The sequence below is a fragment of the Pelodiscus sinensis genome, chromosome 4 (genome assembly GCF_049634645.1).
Source record: "Pelodiscus sinensis isolate JC-2024 chromosome 4, ASM4963464v1, whole genome shotgun sequence".
NCBI classification, from domain to species: Eukaryota; Metazoa; Chordata; order Testudines; family Trionychidae; genus Pelodiscus; species Pelodiscus sinensis.
In genome coordinates, this window is record NC_134714.1 from 90,131,035 (window position 1) to 90,157,263 (window position 26,229).

The following is a 26,229-nucleotide window of genomic DNA, read 5'->3' on the forward strand; positions in this document are numbered from 1 at the left end:
CATCATCCAAGGTATCTTCCACAAAGGAATGTGCTATTTCAGTATTAGGCATTTGAAGTTATCCCCGTTCTTCTAATATTTTACAAAAATTGGTCCAAAAAATAGGTGCTTCCTTCATGTAACTCCACTGTGGTGGCCTCCTTCCTCACTTGCTCCAGGAATAAGAGTATCTGGAGGCCTGTGCAGTAGTAGCTGGTACCTCTCAAGACTGTAAACAGATGCCAAAGTAGTCTCAATGAACCTATGCTGTAATTAAACAGAGATCACAGACTCTTTTTTTTTTTTTTTACTAAGTAATCCTCCCAGGGGAACTAATTGAAGTCCCTATGAACTATAACTTTGTCATTTTCCCCTCAGTATTGCATCCTTAGATTCCCTAAATCTTTCCTTCCATGCTGACTTTTATTTCCATGTAGGAAAATAATATTCATTATACATATCCTACTGCCATGTACTGTTATTTTTAAATCACCACAAACCTAATGATAATATATAATTATATCAGTTAGGTGTCCTTGCTATATCTATATTTTCCAGTTCCTTCCATTCCAACTGTATAATCTTCTCATTTTTATCTCCTGACATATGGGCTTGCTTCTGCAATCCTTTGGGCATATTGCTCAGGGCTTCCTGGAAGGGGGGCACGTTACATAAATGGGTCTCTTTCTTTAGTAATACAAATAACAATGTTTCAACTCCCAGGCTAACCATATCAGGCCCCACTTTATGAAGAGAGGATGGGTCATAACAATGGAGGTCTTTAAAAAAAAAAAGACACAACAAAGGAGAAAAATGAGGGCTCTGAGGAAGATTCTGTTGATCTTCATTCCTGAGGGGTATGGTATACTTTTGAAAATTGACAACAGTGCCTTCTTGGCTGCTGTGTAGACATACCCAAACAGTGAGATTTTTCAAAAGCACTCGTCATTGACATAATTGTTCCCATTGTAGTGGATGTAAATTTCATCCTGGAATAATGACAAGAAGCAATGGGCTTAAATTGTAGCAAGGGAGGTTTAGGTTGGATATCAGGAAAAACCTCCTACATGTCAGGGTGGTTAAACACTGGAATAAATTGCCTAGAGGGGTTGTGGGATCTCCTTCACTGGAGATATTTAAGAGCAGGTTAGACACCTGTCAGGGATGATCTAGATGGTGCTTGGCCCTGCCAAGAGGGCAGGGGCCTGGACACAATGACCTCTCAAGGACCCTTCCAGATCTAGTGTTCTATGATTCTATGAATGACACTGGAGTCAGAACAACTCAGCGTCTTTGAAAATCTGGCCATATATCAGCTCTGTAAATGTTCTGGTATGCAGTTCCCCCTGGTGGCCCTGATGACTGGAAGCTGGTGATTTCCATGGAAGAAAGGGGAGGATGAATTCCCTCAGACCATGGGTGTCATGCTTCACCAAGACAACGTCAGCCTAGTGAAGTAACTTTGCAGCACTTCACTTGGGGGAAGCAAAGACAGTCACTAGAAGGGTTGACGTATCTCTGGGAATTAAAGGTTAATCTTTAATTAAAGATTGTCATGTGATGAAACCTTCAGGAATGTGCCCAACCAAAACTGGTAAACCTAGCAAATAATCATGGCTCCCAAACAATTTGCAGAGGCTCTCTAGGGGCTAGATGCACAGATGCCCTATCAGACCAACTGAAATCCTCCCCCTTCAACTCAGCCCAAGTGCACTAGCTCCCTATATCAAGAGACAGAATTTGGTCCACTGTGAGTGGCCACAACCTGTTTTAATATTTAATTTCTAACGTCTGGGGAATTTTGTGAGTAAACCTTTTCTGGATTCCAACTGGTTTCTAGTTATCATTCTTGTGTTTTACTGCCTCCATGACTGGAAATTTCTGCCAGCTATCTGCTTACAAGCAAAAGCGGTAATCTCTCCTTTTCTCAGACAAATTTGGTACCATGTTTATTTTCAGGGCCATGTTTATTATCATAGGACAAAAATCCTAGCACGTTATATTTGGTCTTCTGCTGAAGTGCATTGATAATCTTTTTTGGATGTGCGTGGGTGGAGTATTAAGTAACTTGCTCCATGCATCTACAAACTAAGAGGTGCCATGACCCAACACAATGTTGTCTAATAACTTAGGAATTTTCATGTTGTGTTAGTTCCAATATTAAGAACTTTTTTCTACTGTAATGAACAATGGTTTTTTTTTTTAATGTACTACAAAGGTTTTGTGTAATAAAATGTGATGGTAGATTAAGGAAAACCTTTATTACAACACATGTTATTTTGTCTCCTTCTTCCCTGTTTAGATTGAAAACATAGATGCCTGTCTGAGTTTCTTGGCTGCCAAGGGAATAAACATACAGGGGCTGTCAGCAGAAGGTGAGTCAATCTGTCATGCCAGCATTTATCTTGTAATGAGGGAATTTTAGGGGTTTTTTTCCAACCAATTTAAAAAGAAATACACCTGGGGTCCTTGGAGAGTTAATAGGACTGATATAAATGGTTTTAGCTTATGCGATTGTGTTTTCCTTTCTTTTCCACTTTCACTGTGTCAAAGATAAGTACAATACATGCTGGACTCAGGGCTATTTCTTTAACTAAAAATAAAATGAGGTAGGAATTAGGACTCATTCACTTTTTTCTTTAACACAAAACACCACACCAAACAAGCCATCAAGTTCTAGAAATAACCAACTGAAAAGCTAATGTTTGTGTATTTATGGTTGTGACCATAGCAAAATATATCTTTTAAATAGTGTGAAAAAAAGTTCAGTTAAACAACAGAAAAAATACGTTTGTGGTCCTGCCATGCAAACATTTGCTCACATTCATCATTTTTCAAGTACCGTATTTTCCGGCGTATAAGGCGACTGGGCATATAAGACGACCCCCTAATTTTCTAGTTAAAAAATAGGTTTTTGTCTTATACTCGCCTTATAAGACTACCCCCCCTTAAGAGGCCAACCGGCAGCGCCCCAGCGCCCCTCCGCCTCCCCGGCTTTGCTCCCGGTGTCCCTGGTCTGCTGGAGACGGTCCCCAGCAGACCAGGGGCACCGGGAGCAAAGCCGCAGCTGTGGCGGGGTCCCGCGCCTCCCCGGCTTTGCCAGAGCAAAGCCTCAGAGGCGCGGGACCCCTCCGCCTCCCCGGCTTTGCTCCTGGTGCCTCTGGTCTGCTGGAGACGGTCCCCAGCAGACCGGGGCACCGGGAGCAAAGCCGCAGCCATGGCGGGGTCCCGCGCCTCTGAGGCTTTGCCAGAGCAAAGCCTCAGAAGCACGGTACCCCGCCACCGCTTCAGCTTTGCTCCCGGTGCCTCTGGTCTGCTGGGGACCGTCTCCAGCAGACCAGGGACACCGGGAGCAAACCCTCTGAGGACGCCGGCAGCGGGGGGGCGCGCCTGGGCTACTTCGCTGCCGGCTTCCTCGAGGCTTTGCAAAGCCTTGGGGGAAGCCGGCAGCGGGGCAGCCCAGGAGCGCCTGGGCTGCCCCGCTGCCGGAGCCCCTCCGCGGCTTTGCTCCGCGTCTTCCTGGTCTGCAGACCAGGGAGACGCGGAGCAGCTTTTCTCGCCCCGGAGTACACGGGCGGCGGGACCGCGAGGTCCCACAGTCCGTGTCCTCCGGGGCAAGAAAAGCCCCGTCAGTACCTGGAAGTCGGGGACTGCCTGTATACCCGGCGTATAAGACGACCCCGATTTTTTGGGGATGTTTTTTAGCATAAAAAGTCATCTTATACGCCGGAAAATACGGTACATACTTATATTGCGGTCCAAAAAATATGTATTACAGAAGCACAAGCATACAGCTTTGCCCAATTCTCTTCAACTACTGTTTCAGTAGTGATGCCCTGAAACAAAATGTTCTGTTATTTTTTTGCTTGATGTCCATTGAAAGGTGTCCAGTTACATTTTTTAAAAGAAACTTCTGTTTTGCTGTTCTATTTATTTTTCTTTAATATGTATTTTTTCAGTGTGCCTCTAAGTGCATGTAACAGTAAAATTCAAATGTTACAAAGCAAAATAAAAAAGATGCTGCCAAGTTAATCAGTGCACTCCTTGAGACTATCACTTCCCTACCACATTATATTAATAACCTCCCACTACACAAACTGTAGTGCCAGCATATAGTACATCAGGTTTCACCTTTACTTTCACTTAAGTGTGTTTGTGAAAGCAAGCCGGTGCCAACAACCAGAGTAATCAGCAGTTAAGTCACACTCTGAATGTATTAGATTACATCTATCTCAGGTTTTCCCAGACACAGTAATCAGATTTGCAAGTTCAGGTAAGACTATTTTCTTGCTCTAACTTCTCAAACAAGTTTGCTTGCAAGCTTAACATGGGGTAGCTGTTTACTTAGCAATATTTTTATGTGTGTATGAATAACTTAGTTACCTATGTACTTAAAGCTATGGTTTCTCCCTCTCAGCTCATGCTGCTGCCTGAAAAGCAAAGTGAATCTGATAGCCTGTCTGATCATGTGAACTGGCAATTCTTAAAGAGAAAAGCTTCAGGCCCTCCCAGCTGGAATAGAAAAGCTTTTCTCTCTTGGTTTCGACTGCCTGGTTGCCAACAACTAGAATCTCCTAGCTGTAAGCATTAGTGCGCATAGCGCTGGGGGATTCCCCACTCTTCATGCCAAAGGGATAATTATATACAATTTCTAGCTGTCTCACTCTGTTGGTGAAAGACTAACTGATTATATTTATGCTTGAAGTACAGTATTCAATGGATAAGCAGTGATTACAAAATTTCCAGATTCCTGCTACTCTCAGAACCGGAGTGAGAGACTTTAGAAACAAAATGCATCTATTTTAATTTCTAACCAATTGGGACATTAACATTCCCTCCTTCTGTATAGTTATATACCTCAGTCATACGAGAGACATACTTTGAATTAAGTGTGTGTAAGAGAATTGCAAGTTATTATTTGCAAAACACAGATGCACTCATGTAGGCTAAGGGGATAAGGGGACAGCCAGTGTTGCTGGGAAGGAAGATCCTTAACATAAATGTGGTTTAATTAAAAGTATTTTTATGGTGAGTTTCGTACTCAACAAACTACTAGTTCCACATTTGTTTCCCAGCATGGATCTTTAGTGGAGTGATAATTACCTGAAATAATGGCTTCCCCAAAGTGTAAAATCATATTTAATGCCATTTGTCTCACTTGGAGAGGTTTTTTTTCCTGCAACACTTTACATATTTCTAGGCTCTGGCTATGAGGTTCAGACTTTGTGATGTGGCTGAATGGTGATTCCTATAGCGTCAAGTCTTAAATGTCTATCTCCTATTGAAAATGAGAGGTGCTATTAAATATACCCCAGATAACCCACAAGGAATGAAATATACGGGGAAACGGTTGCGCACATAGGTTTTCTGACTGCGAAGTACATTCAGGTATTTTAATAAAGATACAACTCACCTGGCTGCTAAGTAGAATTGGTCAGTAGTGTTTGCAATGTCCACCAAATGCACCTTGCTACTACAGCATATTCAGATGTGCCACATAGTAAGGAGGAGAGAGCTAGTGCACTCCTGCTTCAAACTAAAGAAAGTCTTTTGAGATTCAGAAATGATATTTCATTTGCAACTAGGATTTACTGTTGAGGGATAACAAGGAGATGCTCTTCTTCATTGCAATACATGAAGGTTTAAGTGCCACTTGAAAATGATGTAGGTTTTTAAAAAAATGTTAATTTTATTAATCTTGATAATCATAATGTGCAGAAAGCAGGACAGCAGAGCATTAATGCATGTACTGTAGTAGTATTCTGATATTTCCACAATTGATATGAGAACATATGAGATATATTTGTTTCCCAGCATTTGACTCAATATAAACAATCCTTCCCTACCAAATGCCTTACATTGGATTTAGGTATAAGCAACAAAATCTTCTTCCCCTCCTAGGAGAAGCTTTAAGATAATGGACCAAATTATGTCTCCCATTTTCACCCATATTATCACCTTATAATAAGTAGGGCTGCTAACCAGAGTGAAGTGAGTGAGATTCATCCTAAAACCTCTAAAAGGGGAAGCCATGCATGCCAGTAAATGGTGATATAACAGAAAAAGGCAAACCCGGCTGTTTCTGCACAATAAGCACCATTTTTTAAACCTGATGTGAGAGGGACATATTCCCATGCATGTTTCACTGTATGCAACTTTGTCAATAAGTTACAAAATCCCATACAAACAGTAGCTGAGGTGATGAGAAAATTCTTTACTCAGCTAAGCTAATATGTTCATAGGCCTCTCCTGCCAGATCACATGCCACTTGCAGGAGAGCCCAGGACATCCCATTCTTATACCATCTACCAATGTGGTATTTATATACCTTTCACAGTAGCAAATGTCAGTTCCCAAAGGATATATCAGGGCACACTCAACGGCAACCAGGGGGATGCCACTAATGGTTTCCATACTAGGAGTAGAATGAATTACCTGTCTTACTGTTTCATGTAAGGGACTAAATATTCCAGGGCTAAGAAAAAAGAACATACCGAAGATTGAAATTTTGGGGCTTGATTTAAACCTTGCATGTTAACAGTGGTGGGAAGGAGGCGTCTCATAAAAAACAAATGAGAACATTGAAACCCGGTTAAACAGTGCCTAACCAAAGAAGCCACTACAGTGTTGTGTACAGGTTACTAAGTTCCAGTGGGTCAAATGCAAATAGTTTTATTTAATCCCCTTTGCAAATGTTCAGTCAGGAAGAAGTAGGCATTTATAATCTGTTCAGAATGGAAATATAAACTGAAGCCTCCTCTAGTTTGCTCTAAAGTGAATTCATATTTTTTCTATAGACCTACACCTTATAGAGAAGGTTCAGTATGACTGCATGTGGAATTTGTGCCTTGAAATAATCTGGGATTTCTGTTCTTCTGTGCTTTCCAGTGAAGTAAAGTGACACTTAAATAAGTAGGTCCCTCTATGTGCACACTTTTATTATTTCTGTTACCCTAGGAGCCTTAACCATGGGCCAGGGCCCTGCTGTGGAAGGAAATGTACAAACATAGGACAAAGGGAAAGTCCCTGTACCAAAGAATTTACAACCTAAGACCTCAGCTAGACATGTTTAACAAGGGGAAGTTTCTGTGGAGAAGCTCTTGTCTCTGCTTTCCACTGCCATTTTTCCTCTGGTTACTCATCAGTTTGAGCTTTGTATGTATGCCCGTGCTGTTCCCAGAACTGATGCAGACCCAGTTACTGTCTGGTTGTAATGCCAGCTTTTGATTCTTTCTCACCCTTTCCAAACAGTGTTTCTCATTGCCAAGGCTTTGCAGTTTTCAGATACTGTGTATGTGCAGTAGAAACTAATATTTTCTTTGTAGATAGCCATTCGACCACCTGTGAATTATAAGATTAGCTGGATAGAGATCAGTTGAGCAAACGGTGAAGCGAGTAGGTGGTAAAAGGAAACATTTTACTGTTCTTCACAACAGCCGCTATGTAATTTAGGCCATGTCTATATGTTTTTGCCTCAGTACTGAAGTTCATGCTTCTGTAGTGAAATGACTTTCAGCGCCACTGCAGCCACAATTTTTCTCTGATTGACAGTGTCCTAAGCAGAGCCTGGTTTGTGGGGTATTTTTTTCAGAGTTGGTTTAAATGTATTGGAAATCTGTCAGTCCTTTTTCCTACCTCCTCTTGGTAAATTAAATCATTTCCCTCCTTTCCCTGTGGCTTAGATCTCCTAATCCAAGAAGAGTTTCTGCTTAGAGGGTTGTCACATCACTCTTGGTTACCTTCTTATGTTGTCTTCTGGGTGGGATTAATCTTTTCAAGAACACATGCAGCACCCCTGAAAGGAAAGTGCTGCCATCTGGCTTTCTGGATATGCTCTGAAGAACGTGCACTCATAAAATGTTTGGTAACGCAGACCTATATTATATGTAGTTATAGTAACATTTTTTTGGCAGGGCCCCTTTTGTCTTCTTTAATTGTCTGTTTCTGCCTCACCTGTTATTCCTGCTAAGAGGGGATGTAGCTGCCTTTGAAGACCTCTGGGGGTCTGCTTGAGAGCTTCCTAAAAGTGATGTAAGCATCACCTTTCCATCCCAACGGGCTGCACGTGTTGCCTCTGCAAGAGGCGCATTCTCTGTCAGTCCTAGAGTTCAGAACTATGCTGTGCACTTGAATTCTGGTCCACTGTGTAGTGCTTCTAAACCACCTGGCTAGCCTAACCTGATCATTTTAAATCCATTCATTTTTTTTCACATAGTGCTAGATGGTTTAGATCATTGTGCGGAAAATACAGGCTTTACCTAATTTAAATAAGTATTTTTAATCCTTCCGTTCTATGTTGGCTTCCGTCTTTTATGTAATAATTTTTGTAGCTCTTCTGTGCTACAGTATAGTCCTGACATTCCATGTCCAGTTATTCCAGGAACCAGAAACTAGCATTATCCCTTTTCTATATAGATTTACTTCCTCCTCTTGTTCCTACCAGTTTAGGGCTGAGATGGTTTAGTTGGTTTTCTGTGGCTTGCCGTGTTGCCTTGCCACTGAGTCTTGCATACTTTTGTGTCAAGAAAGGGAGCAGCTTGGGCAGCCTTTCAGAACTGGAAGTAAAGGCAGTAGGAGCAACAAACAACAGCAGAAACGTCACTGCATGGAAATGTCCAATCAGCAGACTGGGAGGGTTATTTTTAAAAATAATTCCTGCCTTCTCCTGAAACCAGAACATCTTGCAAAACTTGTTTTAAACTTAAAATATAGATAAAGAACACGTGTGTGTGTGTGTGTGTGTGTGTGTGTGTGTGTGTGTGTGTGTGTGAGAGAGAGAGAGAGGGAGAGACCAAACTGAAAATGATTGGGTTACATGCTCATGCTTTCATAACTCTGTATGTATGTTTTAAACTGACACACAACACAAAAGGGGAGTTTGAACAGGAAATAATTCAGACTGTACACACTGGCTAAAGAACAGTGAAGCTGAAGTACTCTCTGTGTACAGAGTCCAGCGGCAAGCTGTCAGGTGAATCACCTCAGTTCATCTTTCGAGATAAGAGACCCAGAAGTGCGTTTGAAAGGCCTGTTTAAAATATTTTGCTTATTCTTGAAAGGCTATATCAGGCTCCCTATGCAGTTAATGGAAGCTTGTTTCTTTTACTTCAGTGGAACAGCATTGAGTCCAAAGTCTGTGATTCGTATACTGTTAGATGATGCATTGTGTTTAGGCAGATTATAGGCAATGTGAAAATATTGACAAAGTAGAGAAGAGGTTTTCTTTGTTGTTTTGCTTTACATTGTTTTTGTTTTCTGTATTTTAAAGAAAATGTTGAAACCAGGTTTTTCTTCTGATGAAATCAACAGATGGCACACACTAACATGTATTACATTTAGTGGTTTATTGTATTAAATTTAGTGGTGGTGACTGCCCAGCTGCTCCTGGGGCGAGCTGCCTAGCGGGCATGCTTATTCCGTGTGCCAGAGCTGGGGCCTCCAAAGCCACAGTCAGGCAGCGTCCCCCCCGCTTCCTGCTGTGGCACGGGTTGGAGGGAAGGGGAGGCCATCAAGGTACCTCAAGAATAGAGAACAGTTGCATTTAGTGCATAAGGGTACAGGGCAGAAAGATGTGAGGGGTTTGGGAGTCAGAGCTGGGAGTGGAAAGTCCCATGGCTGGGGGGTATGGAGGAGCAAGGGTGCCTTTTCAGAAGGGCGAGAGGGGGGAGGTCTGACTCTCAGGCAACATTCCTCCTTTGCCTCCCATGGGCAGCTAGGAGTGAGAGGATGGCACAAGCTAAGCACTTTGACCTCACCACCTGATCGTCAAGGGAAAGTCAAGGAAGACCTGGTACTTGCAACTACAGCCCTCCTGAAAGCTTCTTGCTGGAGCACTGTCCTGGGGTGCACATACCTCAGGTGGGTGGCTAGGGTTGCCAGGTGTCTAGTATTGACCCAGACAGTCCAGTGTTTTCGCCTCCTGTCCAGTAAAAAAAATTCAGAAAATACCGGACACCTAAAAAGTCCGGTATTTTCTGATTTTTTTTTTTTTACCTGCCAGGAGGCGAAAGTACCGGACACCTGGCAATCCTACGACACACTCAGCAACTGGGCCCATCCCCCGGACACCCTCCCCGGACTTCCTGCCGGGCCTCTCCGGATGCCCCTCAACCCCCTGCTTACCTGGTTCTGCAGGGTCTTGTCTTGTGGCTGGAAAGAAAAACAAACTGGCTACTGGCAAAAAAGCCTCTTCTTTTTTATTTATTTGATTGATTGATTGATTGATTGATTTTTGCTTAATAACTGCTGTCAGGGTCCTTTCTGTTGTTGTCGTTGTTCAACAACTTTGATCTCCCCGTTTTTTCTTTTCCTCGAGAGAATTTTTTCCCCGGTGTTTTTTTTGGGGGTGGGGGTGGGGAGCGTGTTCGGTATTTTTGGTTAAACCATCTGGCAACCCTACTCAGAAATGGCATCGTATCCCACCAGCTCCCAGGTGTACAGGCGGCCAAAAGGGCTCTGCATACTGTGCCCGCCTGCAGGCACCATCTCTGCAGCTCCCAATGGCTGGTGCTAGGGCAGAGGGAAAGAGCCATGAGCACAGGTCCCAGAGGGACATATTGCTGCTTCTGGGAACCAGAGCCCGCACAGCCCCACTGATGGAGCCCTCACTCCTGCACCACGACCCTGCCTGAGCCCAGAGCCCCCTCCCACATCCTGAATCATTCATTTCTGGCTCTGCCCCAATGCAAGGGCACTGTTTCGGGGGAGCAGGGGGGCAGCAGTCATGTGTACTGAGGTGCGGCTTGCTTTTCTTCCTGTTCCACTGAAGATAAGGGAGGGAGGGAAAAAGTACTTGGATTCTGTGCATGCCTCTCACTCCTGGCTGGTGAAAGGAGGAGACAGAGGAGTAAACCATGGCATCCAAGTACTTTCCCCTTGCTCCCTGATAGGGGAATGGGAAGAAAAGCAATCCATGTCCCGGTATGCACAGCTGCTGTACCCCCTGCTCTCCCGAAAGAGTGCCCTTGCCCCAGGACTAACCCCCCCCCCATCAGAATGTATCTCTCCATGCTCCAATTCCCTGCCTCATCTGGAGACCCCCACATATTGTGAGCCCCTAGGCCCGAGCCTGGAGCACCATCCTATACCCCCAACTGGAGCTTTTAACCCTCTTCTTCTCCCATGACCTAGCCTCCTGCCCTAACTCTGTGAAAATGAGCAGGCGAGTGAGTGAGGGTAGAAGAGCGCATGTGATTGTGGGAAGAGGAGATGCAATGTGTGGTGGTGGGGCCCTGGAGAAGGGGCAAGTTTTTAGGGCAGGGGTGGGACAAGAAGAGTGTTTGATTTTAAGTTGGCAACCCGAGGGCAAGTGTGATCGAATGAGACCTGAGAAGAGAGACTGAGCAAGGAGGCTGGGACTGAGAGCCAGTAGGGGTGGGGGAGAGAGGAGATAGATCTACCAAGGAGCTGTGGTGCAGGTAGGGAAAAACTGCTCTGGCTGGACAAATAGATGAGGATAAAGAGCTGGGGGAGAGGAGTGAGAAACCGAGAGAGGCCAAGGGAGGCAAAATAGAACTGGCAGCTAGTGAGTATGAAGAGCATCATGTAGGGAAGGGTGCAATTGGAGACCAGATGTGAGAGAACAACTGATTGGATGGAAAGTGGTAGGGAGGAAAGGACTGACTGAACCAGGAGACTGACTGGGGTGAGAGGCCTGGGGCATGAGACTGGGATGAGTTAAGTGAAGAGATAGGACTGGGACAAGGAACTTGAGATGGGGGTGAGACAGGACCAGGATAAGAATAAGTTTGAGAGCTGGGGGAAAGAGAGTCTTTCTTGGATGTCATGGGAAGAAGAGTTTGTGCCCACTAGCGCATACTCCCCTCCAGAGCCTGTAGTCCTGAGATTCACCATTCCTCTGATGTTAGCAAATATCTATGAAACCCCACTGGAGAAGGGTGTGTCTCACATACCTCCAGGGTTGGTCTGAGTAGAGAAAGACAGCTTGTAGTTACTATCGGCTACTCTGCAACCGCAGGGCATGGTGGTGGACATAAAGATTATGCCCAGTTGATAATGCCATAAGATGGAATTTTTTCCATTAAAAAAAAATCCTGGATAATTGCATGCAAAAAATGACATTAAAATTACATTAAGACAGCAAAGCTCAGCACTCAAAAATGAGAAGATACCAATTTTAAAGTTGCCTTTACTACCTTAGTTCAGCCTCTTGTGTGTATGCATTATGGTACCTAACCACATACAATTTTTTCCCCCCACAAGACCCTTATTCTCTTAATAATGTGTATGTATGTGTGTGTCATTTAATATGCAAGGTAGAACATGACTATCATGAGCTTACATTTTTACAAATTCAGTGCTAATTTCTTCAGATGTGCTGTGTACCCTAGGCCCTTATTGCCTTGTGGAAAGGCCAGACTAGTAATTATCTAGTTTAAGTATGGCCACTAATGCACTCATTAATTCTATTTCTTAATTCGAGAGTAAATTAGATTTTCATAATTGAAATATATTAGACTGACATAATTAAAACAATGCAATTCTGCACAGTTGTGTGGTTTCTCTCCCCATCAAGCACATGGAGGACAAGAACTTACAGCAACTCATTTGAAGCATGGTGTTACTACATTGCATGTGATTTTTGCATCTTAATTTTGGCTTTAAGTAGTTCTTTATTAAAAGGCACCAGCTCACAACATGTCTTTCATTTCTAATACATCCACTGCAATCACTGTAGGGGAGAAATAACTAATTTACTTTGTGGTTGATGCTCAATGTTAATCAACTGTGATACCAATTAATTTTGCAGGGAGTCTGTGGTATCCTCAAGGAATTAAATTCAGGCAGTATTGTGAACAGCATGAATGCTGAAATAAGCCATTGCACTATAAGAAAAAACTAAACTGGTTGTTGACAAGTGACTTTTAAAAAATTGCCTTACAGAAATCAGGAATGGGAATCTAAAGGCCATTCTAGGACTTTTCTTCAGTTTGTCTCGGTATAAGCAGCAACAGCAGCAGCAGCCACAGAAACAACAGTCCCAGCACTATCCATCTCAGCAACCTCCAACAGTATCCCAGCAAGCAGGGCCGCCATCCCCGTGCCCGGTTGGGGCACAACAGCAACAGATGCCGGCTTCACCCCAAACACCGTGCCAACAGCCCCAGCAAGCTGCACATCATCAATTAAAAGCACAAACAGAAATGCAGTCAAGGTGAGATGTTTTCTCTTTTTGTTATCGTTGGTTTTTTTTTTGTTGTTTTAAGGCATTTCAGAAACAAAAAAATATGACCTCAATAGTAGTTTCTCCTTAGATCAGAAGGTATTTAGCATCTACGCTTATCAGAATCGTGCCTCTTGAAGTCAAAATAGAAGTAATAATGAAGTTCTGTTGGTGGCATACAGGTTTAAAATGCCTGTTATATGAGTAAGTAAGATTTAATTTTAAAAAAGTGTGTTGACTTTATTTCTCTTGCTTTATGCTAGGAAAGCATTTAATTAGATGTTCTTGTCAGGAAACACTACAGCTGTTTACACAAAACCGTACAGGAGGAGGGTGGCCTACAGGATACGAACAAGACTAAGTCTGGACTTTATATTAAATATATATTTATGGGGAGTTCACTAAACATAGTGATTTGTGACTTCCAATTTTTATTTTTTATTTTTAAGATCTTTGGCTGAAGCGTTCAGGTGAAAACAAAAGAAATCACCACTGAGGAATGCCTTCACTGTTAGTGTTCGTTCAAATCCAGCCTAAATTTATTGTCCAAAAGTCATTACCTATCTAACAGGTGTTTATTCGCTTATGTGAAATGAGTTTGATGATCTCACTCTGGTTGTTACACATTACAACTGGTGCCTTGTTGGAAATCCCAGAAGATAAACCAGACATTGAATATGCTGCAAGGATTAAGCTAGTCTCTGATTCTCAGAGATGGTCTTTCGAAGTTCAGTTTAATACAGAGTGGTGAAGACCGTGCCCATGCTATACTTGTTCTGTGTACTTTGGTCTATTGGACTGCATACCCCTGTGAGGGTGATGCGACTAATGATGTCATATTTGTATACCTCTTTTTTTAATCATCTAGTCTAAATGTATGGCCACTGATTTGTTTTCAACGTAACATTGCAAATCAGTTTGTAATTTTAAATAGAGTGCTACAGCAAAACTGGTTTCCATACACAAAATGCGCCACAAGAGGCGTGACTAAGGTAAGCCTGGTCAAATAGGACAGTTGCCAAAACTAGTTCCATTTTTGGCCTTACAGCATAAACTGGCTTTCTTTTTATTCAACAAAGCAGTGGTTTTTTGTCCTGAATTGAACATAGCCGTTTTTCTTAACAGCTCTATGAAATCATCATAAACTTCATAGCAGAATAATAATTATAAAACGAAGCAGAGCAACAAGAACTCGTTTCAATGATCCTTTCTCATCATTTGAGTGTTAGTCTGGGGTCTGCAAAGTAATCTATGAATTGAAATAAAAATGAAGTAATTAAAAAAAAAAATCAGTCCTAATTTGAGGGGCGGTAGTAGTCCAGATTCTGCTGATCCAGCCACAGGAAGGGGCTGCTTCGCGGCAGCAGTCCCAGTGCGGGGGGCGGGGGAGAAGGGGGCAGGGGCGGGGGATTCCTATGGGAAGCTGTGACTTCCTGCACACGGGCTGCTTTGTGGAGGCAGTCCCTGTGCGTGGGGGGTCCCAGTGGGAAGTTGGGATCCCCTGTGGGCAGGGACTGCTGCCGCAAAGTAGCCCCTGTCCATGGTAACTCATCCATGGGTAGAGGCTGCTTCACAGCAGCAGCCCTGTGCATGGGAGGTCCCAAATTCTTGCTGGGACCACCGTGCACAGGGCCTGCTGCTGGCTGGGCACGCAGCCCAGCTCAGTTCTGGCTCGTGCCTGGTGCAGGACACAGCCCTGCTGCAGCTCTGCAATTTAAAATGCAGTAGGAACTGGGGGGCAGGCTGCCCGGCTCCAACTGCCTTTTAAATTGCAGAGCTGCGGCGGCGTTTGTCCTGCACCTGGCGCAAGCGGGTACTGAGCTGGGCTGCCTATCAACTAATTGAGCAGTCCATAAAAGTTCTATTGACTACTCAATTAGTTAAATACAGTTTAACGTCCCTAATACAAACCAGGTCAGGGTAGGATAGTGCTGTACCTCTGTTTTGTATATGAAGCTATCATATATTATAAAAAGTGAATGAGGTCTGAGGCAATATGCCAAGCGAAAAGCTTTGTCCTGTGAATCATAAAGGAAAAACTCCCTTTTCTAAAATTGTTGGCTCATCTCCATAGCATTTTGTGAATGTTTCTTCTTTGCTCATTCTTTTTCTTCCACTTTTTCTTTTCTGTTGTGCAGTGCGTCACCCAGGGACTCATCTCAAAGCAAAATCATCCGATTCACACTCAGTCAGAAAAAGACTTCTAGGTTAGCCCTTCTTCCTCTTCTGTGAAGCATGGATAACTCTCCTTGCAAGATTTCCAACTGCATGTTTAGGGTTAATCTTTAAATTATTTATCTGTTGTTTTATAGCCAAGCATTCAGAATAGCTAAAATATACACACAGTATTAGAGAGCATCCCCTTGTGTTTTCTCTGATACTGTGTATATGTGGTAAAATTTTCTTTGGGCAAATAGGAGAGACAATACAGTCACTTATGAGGACAAGAAAATAATGGACCTTGGTAATTCTTGTGAGCTTTTCATTTTGAAAAGGGACAATATTTCTGAAAGTTCGTTCCCTTAGCACACACTCTTTCCATACTAGTTATTCTTTTAATTTCTATACTGTTGAAATTACTAATGTCAGGCTAGTTTTCTCTGGGGTAATAAAAATGTGGAATTTGTGTCAGATGAGACAAAACAACGTATCAGATATATGTCTAATCGCTGATCCTGGACTCCCTAGTGTCCTGTAGAAGAGAACATCTAATCTCCCTGAAAATGAGTAATAGTATTTCTGTCCATTTTTTTCTTAATCTCAGCTTGACTTGCATGCCAACCCCTATGTGCACCTCACAGCAGCAGTTAAAAGGGCTGCTCTAATCATTGTTAATACCTCTGATATTAATCATGGGATTTCTAGTGATTAATATTACTCTTGGTATGGTATGGCTATATGCACCTAATTAGGAATTCCACTGTAGTTCTGCTTTAGTGTAGTTTATTTGACATTTTTACTCATCTTGTGCACTAACCAGTAAAATATACTCATTTCTATAATGTGGAATTGTTCTGTAATTCTTCTGGCCTGTAATTTGGGTTCATTTTACCCAAATCTTGTCTTTTATTTGGTGAAGGGAAAGGTCTAGGCATCAGAAAGATGCTTTGTTCTAGAATGCCTATTCTGAATCACCTTTTAAGCCTTTTTGCTTTGCCCTACTTCACTTTCCTCCCATAACCAACTTAACACCTAGAATCATCAGGTTCACTCTTAAACATAGTTTGTGTTAGCTAGCCAATATGTAAACAAAGGGTCCTGAAGTGTAGTAACTGAGTGTGTACTCTCAATTTTGTTCTTGATGTCTTATGATAAAAAGCCAAGAGGTGCACCCTGAAACTAGATTTTCCCTACAAATCTTATAGCTGTAGTGTATCAAAGTAGCTACATACAGTTCCAATGTGTCCTGAGCAGGTAAAAAGATCTTGTGCTTAAAACAAAATTAATCAGACAAACCGCACCACAAATCTGATAGGAGAATAACTGCTTTGACAATATATTTTTGTGTTTTATTCTTGCATGTATTTTCTATTTCATGTTTCTTTATTTTATATTTACATAACTAGCAGTCACAATAATGAATAAATTACCTTTGCTATTTTCTACTGGTCAATATGTCTGGGCTGTCCCCTTAACGAAATTGTGCTGCTGAGGTTCTAGAATGCTGGCTTTTCTGAACAAAACATTTTGATCCAAATCTTCACACTACCATTGAGAACCATTTAGGAAAAATAACTTTTTTCTCATACACCAATCTTACCAGGAAAAAAAAATAAAGAAAGAATAGAGACAAATTCTGAAATAGTCCAGTAGCACTCTTCTGGCAATTACAACATGCTAAATAACAACATAGTGTGTGGTTTTTTGGTTTGTTTTTTAAGAAAAGACTATCAAGTGATGTAGTGATGCTTGCAAAAGACCTAATTTAACACCTGTAAAATAACATGGGCTCTGCATGAGCTCTCTTGCTCTGCCATCTTCAAGAAAAGCATGAAAAATGGGACTGAGCGCCCTGAGCATTCATGTTTCTCCTCTTTTCTTCCCATCTTCTCCCGCCTCTTTATTGAAAAGAAGGCTACAAATGGATAAAGTATTCCAGGGAGTTCTAAATTTAATTTGCCTTTGATCGATGCCATATATATAATTTTCTAGCATCCCCTAGTGGCTGAGTTTCATAAACATTTGAGAACTTTAGGGGGCTGTCTGGAATACAACAAAGGAAACCTCAAAACCCATAATATTATGTGCCAGAGGCTATGATAGTATGAATTTATAAATATATATTTTTTATTTTTAGTGGTGCCTATATATTTTGTCCTCTTCTGAGTTTTGGAAGCATGTGCACGCATCTGTTAACATTTATGCTTTTCCCTTTTTTATTTTTTTCATTTCCCCCTCACTGATCTCTGAAGAGTTGGTTGATTTGAGAAGCAGCATGTTCCAGCATGTTGGAAATGGTGCTATAGATATAACAATGATTTAACATGTTTCATTCCCCGCCAAAGGATTTTCTAAGTAAAAGATGTTTAGTACACCCTGATGATGAGGGCATCTGGATTAGGCTCACTACTGGTACACTTCATTTAAGTGACAGTGATTATATAGAATTTTTTTTTAACTTATGCTGAACATAGTAAATGTTGAGAGCAGTTCTTGTCTTTCAATGTTACCACCATACATGTGGGGATTTAGCCTCAAAAATAAAAGTGTCATACTACTTTCCCAGGTACTTGAAAGTCTCAACAACTTTCTACAGGTATGTATGTGGCGGGCATGATTTCATATTTTGTTTCTGTTGTATTTCATTTATTTAGATTCATCAGTGAGCACTGTACGTACATCAAGACTGATTTTTTTCAGGGTGCCTCATGTGAAAGAACGAGAAGCCCATATCTTATTCAAATTCAGTGGGAGTTGGTCATGTAACTCCATTCAACTTTTTTTAAAAATACCAGCTGTACTCAAAATATCATACGATAGAATAAATTATTCTCAGCATCTTACTCTGAAGCCCCAATTTCCTTTCCTCATAAAAAGCCTGATAAAGCAGATAAAGCTTGCAAGCCTGAGGTCTGCTGGATCAAAAAGGAAATGAATTCCAATGAGGGCCCTTCATCGACAAAATGTGACTATCAGCATCCTGCTGTTTAATCCAGGGGGCCGTCCAGTTCAAAGTTCTCAGTCCATCCCACTGCTTTGCTATAACATGGGAGAGTAGTGGGCTCTGAAGGAGCCAGAACTGAAACTTTAGAGAGTTTTGCAGATCCAAAAATAAACAACAATATTAACTTTCCATTGAAAATCAGTTCCTGTTCAGTTCCCTGAGCACAAGTGTAATGTTCTCCCTGTAGAGAAATACCAGTTGTTCAGCAACAGCCCCTTTTGCCCCATTGTCTGTTTCTGAATTGACTGTAGTGCTGTGTAGAATGCATCATACAATTTAAATTAGGAACATAAAACTCAGATTATCCTTTTTCTTACACTAATTTTACAGCAACATAAATCCATTGAATTCACTGGTGTTGCTTCTTGTTTACACTGGCATAAGGGAGAGGAGAATAAGACAAAGGGCTACCACATTGAAGAGAACTGACTGAGAACATGATTCTGCCACCGTGATTTAGGTTGAGTAGTTCTGCTCATAGTCTCATTGAAACCAATCAGACTACATGCCAAGTATGGTATGAATCAACTTAAACAAGGATGGCAGAACTGGGTTCTGAATATTTTAAATCTGATAATCACATCTTAGAATAATACAATATCCAATTCAAGGGATTTTCCATAGGTAAAGTCCTTCACTGTAGCCCCTGTTATGTATATTTTTATCCAGGATGTTTTGTGGTGCCTTGGTTAAATTCCTTTAAAAACCCACAAAATGCTATTGCCTTGCTCCCTTTATTCTTGGATTACGCATGGTTTTCAGTTGTCTTTTCCTTTTCCAAATGGTCGTGGTTTTTCTTAAGAGTACTTTGTTCTGTTTTCTTATTTTTCTTAACAGACTTCCAGGGCCTACCACGAGAGTATCTGCTGCAGGCAGCGAAGCCAAAACTCGTGGGTCTATCAGTGCCAACAACCGGCGCAGCCAGAGCTTTAACAACTACGACAAATCCAAACCTGTTAATCCACAACCATCTCCATCAGACAGCAATGAAAAAGGTAGGTGAATTTCCTCAGGTCTGCATTGCTTTGGTTTGTTAAATGGAAATGGAGTATAACTGGCACTACAGAACGGGTGAAGACATCTCTCCGATTTGTGGACTGTAGAAAATACAGTATCAGATCCAGGGGGCTTGGCATAGCTTTCACTCAGTCCTTCTGTAGCTCACTTCCTCTGAAGCCAACAGCAGGCTGTCTAGTAAGGACTTAATAAAAACAGTCTGAGATCATTTTTCCACTAAAGGTGGTACAGTCATTTGCTGTCTACTTCAGTGAAAATAGATAAAGTCATTGGGATGTGGCTAATGGGTATTTAACAAACAGATAACACTGAAGGAAATATACTTGAATCAGTAAGCAGCAATCTCACGTGTGCGGAGGCATTTTTATAATAAGACTGGGGAAAAATCTGAGTAAGAATCTGAGTAGGTACCTGCATTGAAGATGATCTCTCCCCGAAATGTGTTTGTTTTTCCTTTTAAAAAGATCAGTCACACTGCCAGAGTGCCCCTCTATGGTTGCAGTTGATTTTTCCCTTCTCCTGCTACTGTACTGCTGCCTCTCCTTTTAGATTCTCCATTAGTCCTTCCTGCTATATGTATCTTCCTATTGTGTCAGTTTTATTTTCATCTGGATCCCTGCAGCCTTTTACAAGAGGGAGATAGAGCAGTCCATCTTGACACAATCTACAGGCTACTTTTCTTTCTCCCATGAACTCTTTCCCTTAGAAAGAGCTTTACTGATTTAAATGTTTATAAACTTGGGGAGGGGAGAGTTGCAGAGGTTTGTAGATTTATTATTTTCTTTGTATGCACTGAAGTAAATTATTTATCTGTTGTTTGTTCAGTCACAAAACATTCAATTTCCTACTTTGTAATTAATTCCTTACAGACACTGTAGTATCAGTACTATCAAGAGATTATGTTGCTGTTACTAATTGTGCCATACAAAATACTACTAGCTCAGGTTCATCCAATAAGAGTCGACAGTAAGTTCACAGCTCTAGAATCTGAGGACTCATGGGTAACAATTCTGACCTCACTTCAGCCTGATCTATAACTAAAACTTAGGTCAACTCAGCTATATTGCTCAGAGCTGTGCAACGTAGTTTGGTTGACTTAACCCCCACTCTAGATGCAGCTGGGCTGATAGGTTGACAGAATTCTTCCATCTACTGCCTCATCCATAGGCGGATTATTAAATAGATGGAAGCATTTTTTCTGTCAATGTAGGAAGCATCTACAGTGCAGTGCTACAGTGGTACAGCTACAGATTCATAGCTGTGCTGCTGTAGTGTATACCACTACCCCTTATATAGGAGTTAAACCTCTATAAGCAAAGGCAGAATCGGGGCCATGGTTCTGATCCGCTAGTTCTATTTCTAGAGAAATAGAACTAGCAGAATCTTGTTTGGGGGGCTAAGTCAATATGCCATGTTTATTGTGAATGCGGAATTCATTTACTGTCTCTAGCTACTAAAATTATCCACCACACATACACACAATCATTCATAAAGGTCTATGAATGGGGTAGAATTACCAGCCTCAGCTGCTCATACTAGTTCACTGGCCAGGTGATCTAGACATGTGGAGGGGAGATGGGTTGTATTAGTGCACACTCGTGCTCCTGGAGGATGATTGTAGAATTGAAAGACCCAATCCTATAGTTTTACACCCATCATTTTATATGTTTTGGTCTATAGATCCTGTCCCACTGCCCCATGGCATTGTATGACTTATGTGTCATCAGTTAATGACAGATGGGACTTGGGTCTTCTTTATTTAATGGGACACGCACCTAACTTTAAATTTTAAAATGGGGTAACAGTGTGTGTGTGTGTGTGTGTGTATGTGTGTATATATATATATATATATATATATATATATATATATATATATATATATATATATATATATATATATATATATAAACCAATTATAGACTCTTCAGAGGCAATTCTTATCAGAATACTAACAAATTTATCCAGAAATGGTTAACACTGTTTCATTTCTAAAATTCCATTAATAAAAAAATGGCCACAATTCATGAGGTTACATAATGTCACATAGTAGCTATAATTCATTAAAGGGGTGATTTCATCCTTCAGCTCTACAGTTAGAAGATATATTTTTCTAATTGATCAGTGTTTTGGATGACTCAGTTCTGGGGTGCTTTTGTGATAAGCAAGGTCTCAGGATCAACAAGGGAATAATTCTCATTTGCTGTTACAACATTAAACAGTCAAATGTAGTACAGAATTTCATGTCAGTTTATCCATGACTTTCTCCCATTGTTCCAACCACCATTAAAAATCTTTGTAACCTTTTATTAAAGACACAGAAGAAGAAAAACCAAACAGTTAAAGCACTTGAAAGGTAAAGTATTAAGTGAGGCTTTCATTTTAACCATTTTCCTTATTCCAAATCCCTTTAGCTGTATAAAGTGTTTTATAGGGAAATCTCCTGATTGACCGTCCTTAGATGGTATTAACTGTCTTCTTGATCAGGAAAAGCAAAGGTCAGTTCAGATGGTTTATTGCTACTGCTATTCTTGGAATCTAAACCTGCTTGCTTTAAGACAAAAGAAGACAAATGCACACAAAAGGGGAGAGAAAAGAAAGGTAGAAAATGCAAATTCTGATCTTTGGTGCTGGAAAAACACAGACCAAGTATATGGACTTACCAGTCACTCTGAGTCCTGGTAATCTTGTACCATCCTTATGCTGTTTATAATGTTACTTTTAGCTGCCTTTCTGGTGACAGGCTCATAGCAGTTTTGCTTAGGTGCAGTTGTCTTGGCTGACACACAAGGCAGAAAGAGACAAATAGGGCAGAGAAGAAAAAAAGTGAGGAATGAGAAAAGCATAAGAGGAAGGGAAAGACATTGGGATTCCAAGTCTCAGGTTCCATTCATTATTTAAATGCAGCTGGTAGAGGTGGTAAAGCCACCTGGTTTCCTCGGTGGCTTGGTCTAGTTAGGATGTCTGTCAAGATCAGTGGTCCTGTAGCACCTTAGGCCACGTCTTCACTGCAGCACTATTTTGGGATACCTCCGGGATATCCGCATCTTTACAGCAAGCCTATTATTCTGAAATATAATGGGCTCGCTATTCCAACAGTCTTGTAAATCTCATGCCACAAGGAGTAAGGGGTGTTTCGGAATAGCGGGTTATTTCAAAATTTGGTGCTGTGTAGACAGCACCAAACGATAAAATAAGCTATTTCAAAATTGCGTTGAAATAAGCTATGCAATTTGCATAGCTCAAATTGAGTAGCTTATTTCGAGCTATGGATGCAGTGTAGAAACAGCCTTAGGGTACGTCTACACTTGCTCCCTAGTTCGAACTAGGGATGCAAATATAGGTGACCGAAATCGCTAATGAAGTGGGGATTTAAATATCCCACACGTCATTAGCATGATCTTGCTGGTGTGTTACTCCGCTCAACAGCTGTTTCGAAAGTGAAAGTCAGCGCTGGGACGCGTTAGTTCAAACCAAACCCCTTGGTTCGAACTAACATTACTCCTCAAAAAATGACAGAGTAACGTTAGTTTGAACTAAGGGGTTTGGTTCAAACTAACGCGTCCTGGCACACACTTTCACTTCCGAAACAGCTGTTGAGCGGAGTAATGCGCCGGCGAGATCATGCTAATGGCACACGGGATATTTAAATCCCCGCTTCATTTGCAATTTCGGTCAACTGCATTTGCATCTGTAGTTCGAACTAGGAAGCAAGTGTAGACGTACCCTTATAGACTACCAAAAAAAAATATATAAAAGCTTCAGGGGGCAGCCAAGTTAGTCTGTACAGGATAAATTTGCTATCAGACAATTTGTTGTTTTTTAAGTTTATTAAAAAAAATATTTGATAGTATCATGAGCATTCATGGGCACAACCCACTTGTTCAGATGATGAGTGGAGCAAGATGCACAGAGGGGCACAGAGACCCCTAAAATTCCCTTTTTCCGCTTTAAATTTTTTGGGGTTTTGTGCCTCTCTGTGCCTCTGGCTCTACTCATCATCTGAAGAAGTGGGTTGTGCCCATGAAAGCTCATGGTACTATCTATATATTTTTTTGTTTCTAAGGTGCTACAGGACCACTAATTGATTTTTAAGTATTTCTTAGTTACAGACTTACACAGCTACGCAACTGAGACTTTCAAGATTAGGACATAAAAAGCCCCGAAGTGTCATGTTGGATCTCAGAGGCCCAGAAGAGGGAGGGGAGGACAGCCATACTTGTGAAGTTCTGCTCCCTCCAGTCCATGTGTCCTTCTGCTCTTTTTGGTGACCCACAGAAAAACGGTAGCCAGGGTGCGGTAGCAACCCATCACATTAAAATTAGCCTGTCAATGCATATTTTGTTGATTTCAGCTAAAAATATGTCTCACGTTTCTAGAGGGGTTTTATCTTGTTGTCATGACAACCCTGACTTTACCAGGAGTCTTGCAGATGTCTTACTAGATTTTTTTTTTACTTAATCCAGTTTGTACTGGTTTATGTGTCTCCAACTTCTGCTGATTTTTACAAACAATTTTATGCAGTAGTTGAGATGGATTTCTGTTACCTTAGGCAGCGCAGCATCCTACACAGCATTTCAAGTTGGATATCCAAAACTCAGGGCTGCTTTTCAGAATACGACTGTTAACCTGTGTCAGTATAGAGGGTAGCAACAGAAATTGGCCCAGTAAAAGCTTACTCTCTTTCTCTCTCTCTCTCACTAACCTTCCCATGACCTGCTAACCTGCATCCTACTTCAGAAGACATTCAAATCTGCACTTGAAAGGGAATCCTCTGATAGACCTCCAGGGCTGTACTAGTATATTTATAGACTGCACCAGTCCTAATGCAGACAGCACATGCCTACCTTTCATCAGGGGATCTTCTGTTGTTCTTTAAGTGCTTGCTCATGTCTATTACATTGTTGGTGTATATGTTCATCCTGTGTACTGGTGCCAAAAGATTTTTCCTCAAAGGTATCTGTAGGGGACTGCCACAATATGAGGAGTGCCACCAGCTCTCCCCTCCCCCCGCCACACACTCCGTTCCTTCTCATTGCCAGTGATGGAATGTTCTCTTGCTTTGGCAAGCCTTCTCTTTCTCAGTAGTTACAAACTTTTCTCCTGGCTGCACCTTAAGCATCGAGAACATAACATAAGAATGGCTGTCCTTGGTCAGACCATAGCCCATCTAGCCCAGTAGCCTGTCTGCCGACAGTGGCCAGCGCCAGGTGCTCCAGAGGGGTTGGACCAAAGACAATGATCAAGCAATTTGTCTCGTGCCATCCATCTCCAGCCTCTGACAAACAGAGGCCAAGGACAGCATTTCTATCCCCTGGCTAATAGCCTTTTATGGACCTAACCTCCATGAATTTATCTAGCTTCTCTTTAAACTCTGTTATAGTCCTAGCCTTCACAGCCTCCTCTGGCAAGGAGTTCCACAGGTTGACTACACGCTGTGTGAAGAAGAACTTTTTTGTATTAAACCTGCAACCCATTAATTTCATTTGGTATCCTCTAGTTCTTCTGTTATGGGAACTCATAGACTTTAAGGTCAGAAGGGACCATTTTCATCATCTAGTCTGACCCCCTGCATTATGCAGGCCACAGAATCTCACCCAGCCACTGCTAGAATAATCCTCTCACCTATATCTCAGATATTGAAGTCCTTGAAACGATGGTTCAAAGACCCCAAGATGCAGAGAATCCTCCCGCTAGTGACCCGTGCCCCATGTTCTAGAGGAAGGCGAAAAACCTCCAGGGACTCTGCCAATCTACCCTGGAGGAAAATTCCTTCCCGACCCCAAATATGGCGATCAGCTGAACCTTGAGCATGTGGGCAAGATTCACGAGCCAGACACCCAGAAAAAAAGTTCTCTGTAGCAACTCCTATCTTCCCACCATTGGCCTATTTACCGCTGATAGTGAAAGGTCAATTAATTGCCAAGATCATGTTACCTCATCAAACCATCCCCTTCATAAACCCATCTAGCTTTACCTTGAAGCCAGATAGGTCTTTTGCCCCCACTACTTCCCTTGGAAGGTTGTTCCAGAACTTCATTCCTCTGATGGTTAGAAACCTTCACCTAATTTCGAGTCTAAACTTCCTAATAGCCAGCTTATATCCATTTGTTCTTGTGTCCACATTGGTATTGAGCTTAAATAATTCCTCTCCCTCCCTGGCAATTATCCCTCTAATATATTGAAAGAGAGCAATCATGTCTCCCCTCAGCCTTCTTTTGGTTAAGGTAAACAAGCCAAGCTCCTTGAGTCTCCTTTCGTAAGACAGGTTTTCCATTCCTCGGATCATCCTAGTGGCTCTTCTTTGTACCAGTTTGAATTCATCCTTCTTAAACATGGGAGACCAGAACTGCACACAGTATTCCAACTGAGGTCTCACCAATGCCTTGTATAACGGCACTAAACACCTCCTTGTCTCTACTGGAAATACCTCGCCTAATGCATCCCTAGACCGTATTAGCCTTTTTCACGTCATGTCACAAAGGCGGCTCATAGTCATCCTGTGATCAACCAGGACTCCGAGGTCCTTCTCCTCTTCCGATACTTCCAACTGATATGTCCCCAGCTTATAACTAAAATTCTTGTTGTTAATCCCTAAATGCATAACCTTACACTTCTCACTATTCATTGTCATCCTGTTACTATTACTCCAATTTCAAAGATCATCCAGATCTTCCTGTATGATATCCCAATCTTTTTCTGAATTGGCAATACCTCCCAACTTCTTGTCATCCGCAAACTTTATTAGCACACTCCCACTTTTAGTGCCGAGGTCAGTAATAAAAAGATTAAATAATAATGGTCCGAGAACTGATCCCTGAGGAACTCCACTAGTAACCTCTCTCCAGCCTGACAGTTCACCTTTCAGTATGACTTACTGTAGTCTCCC

The 26,229-nt window shown here is 41.8% G+C and overlaps 1 protein-coding gene across 11 annotated transcripts in view; it reads left to right on the forward strand.

Annotated features, from left to right (window-relative positions):
- NAV2 (neuron navigator 2) overlaps positions 1-26,229 on the forward strand; it is a 696,386-nt gene that overhangs the window by 478,263 nt on the left and 191,894 nt on the right. For 8 of the 11 annotated variants that reach the window (XM_075927729.1, XM_075927722.1, XM_075927724.1 and 5 more), the window contains 5 exons: positions 2,282-2,354; positions 12,883-13,153; positions 15,301-15,369; positions 17,889-17,918; positions 19,164-19,321. In XM_075927729.1, the coding sequence (XP_075783844.1) occupies positions 2,282-2,354; positions 12,883-13,153; positions 15,301-15,369; positions 17,889-17,918; positions 19,164-19,321 (601 nt within the window). The remainder of the gene's footprint in view (positions 1-2,281; positions 2,355-12,882; positions 13,154-15,300; positions 15,370-17,888; positions 17,919-19,163; positions 19,322-26,229) is intronic. The other 3 variants (XM_075927726.1, XM_075927731.1, XM_075927723.1) reach the window with 2 other exon arrangements.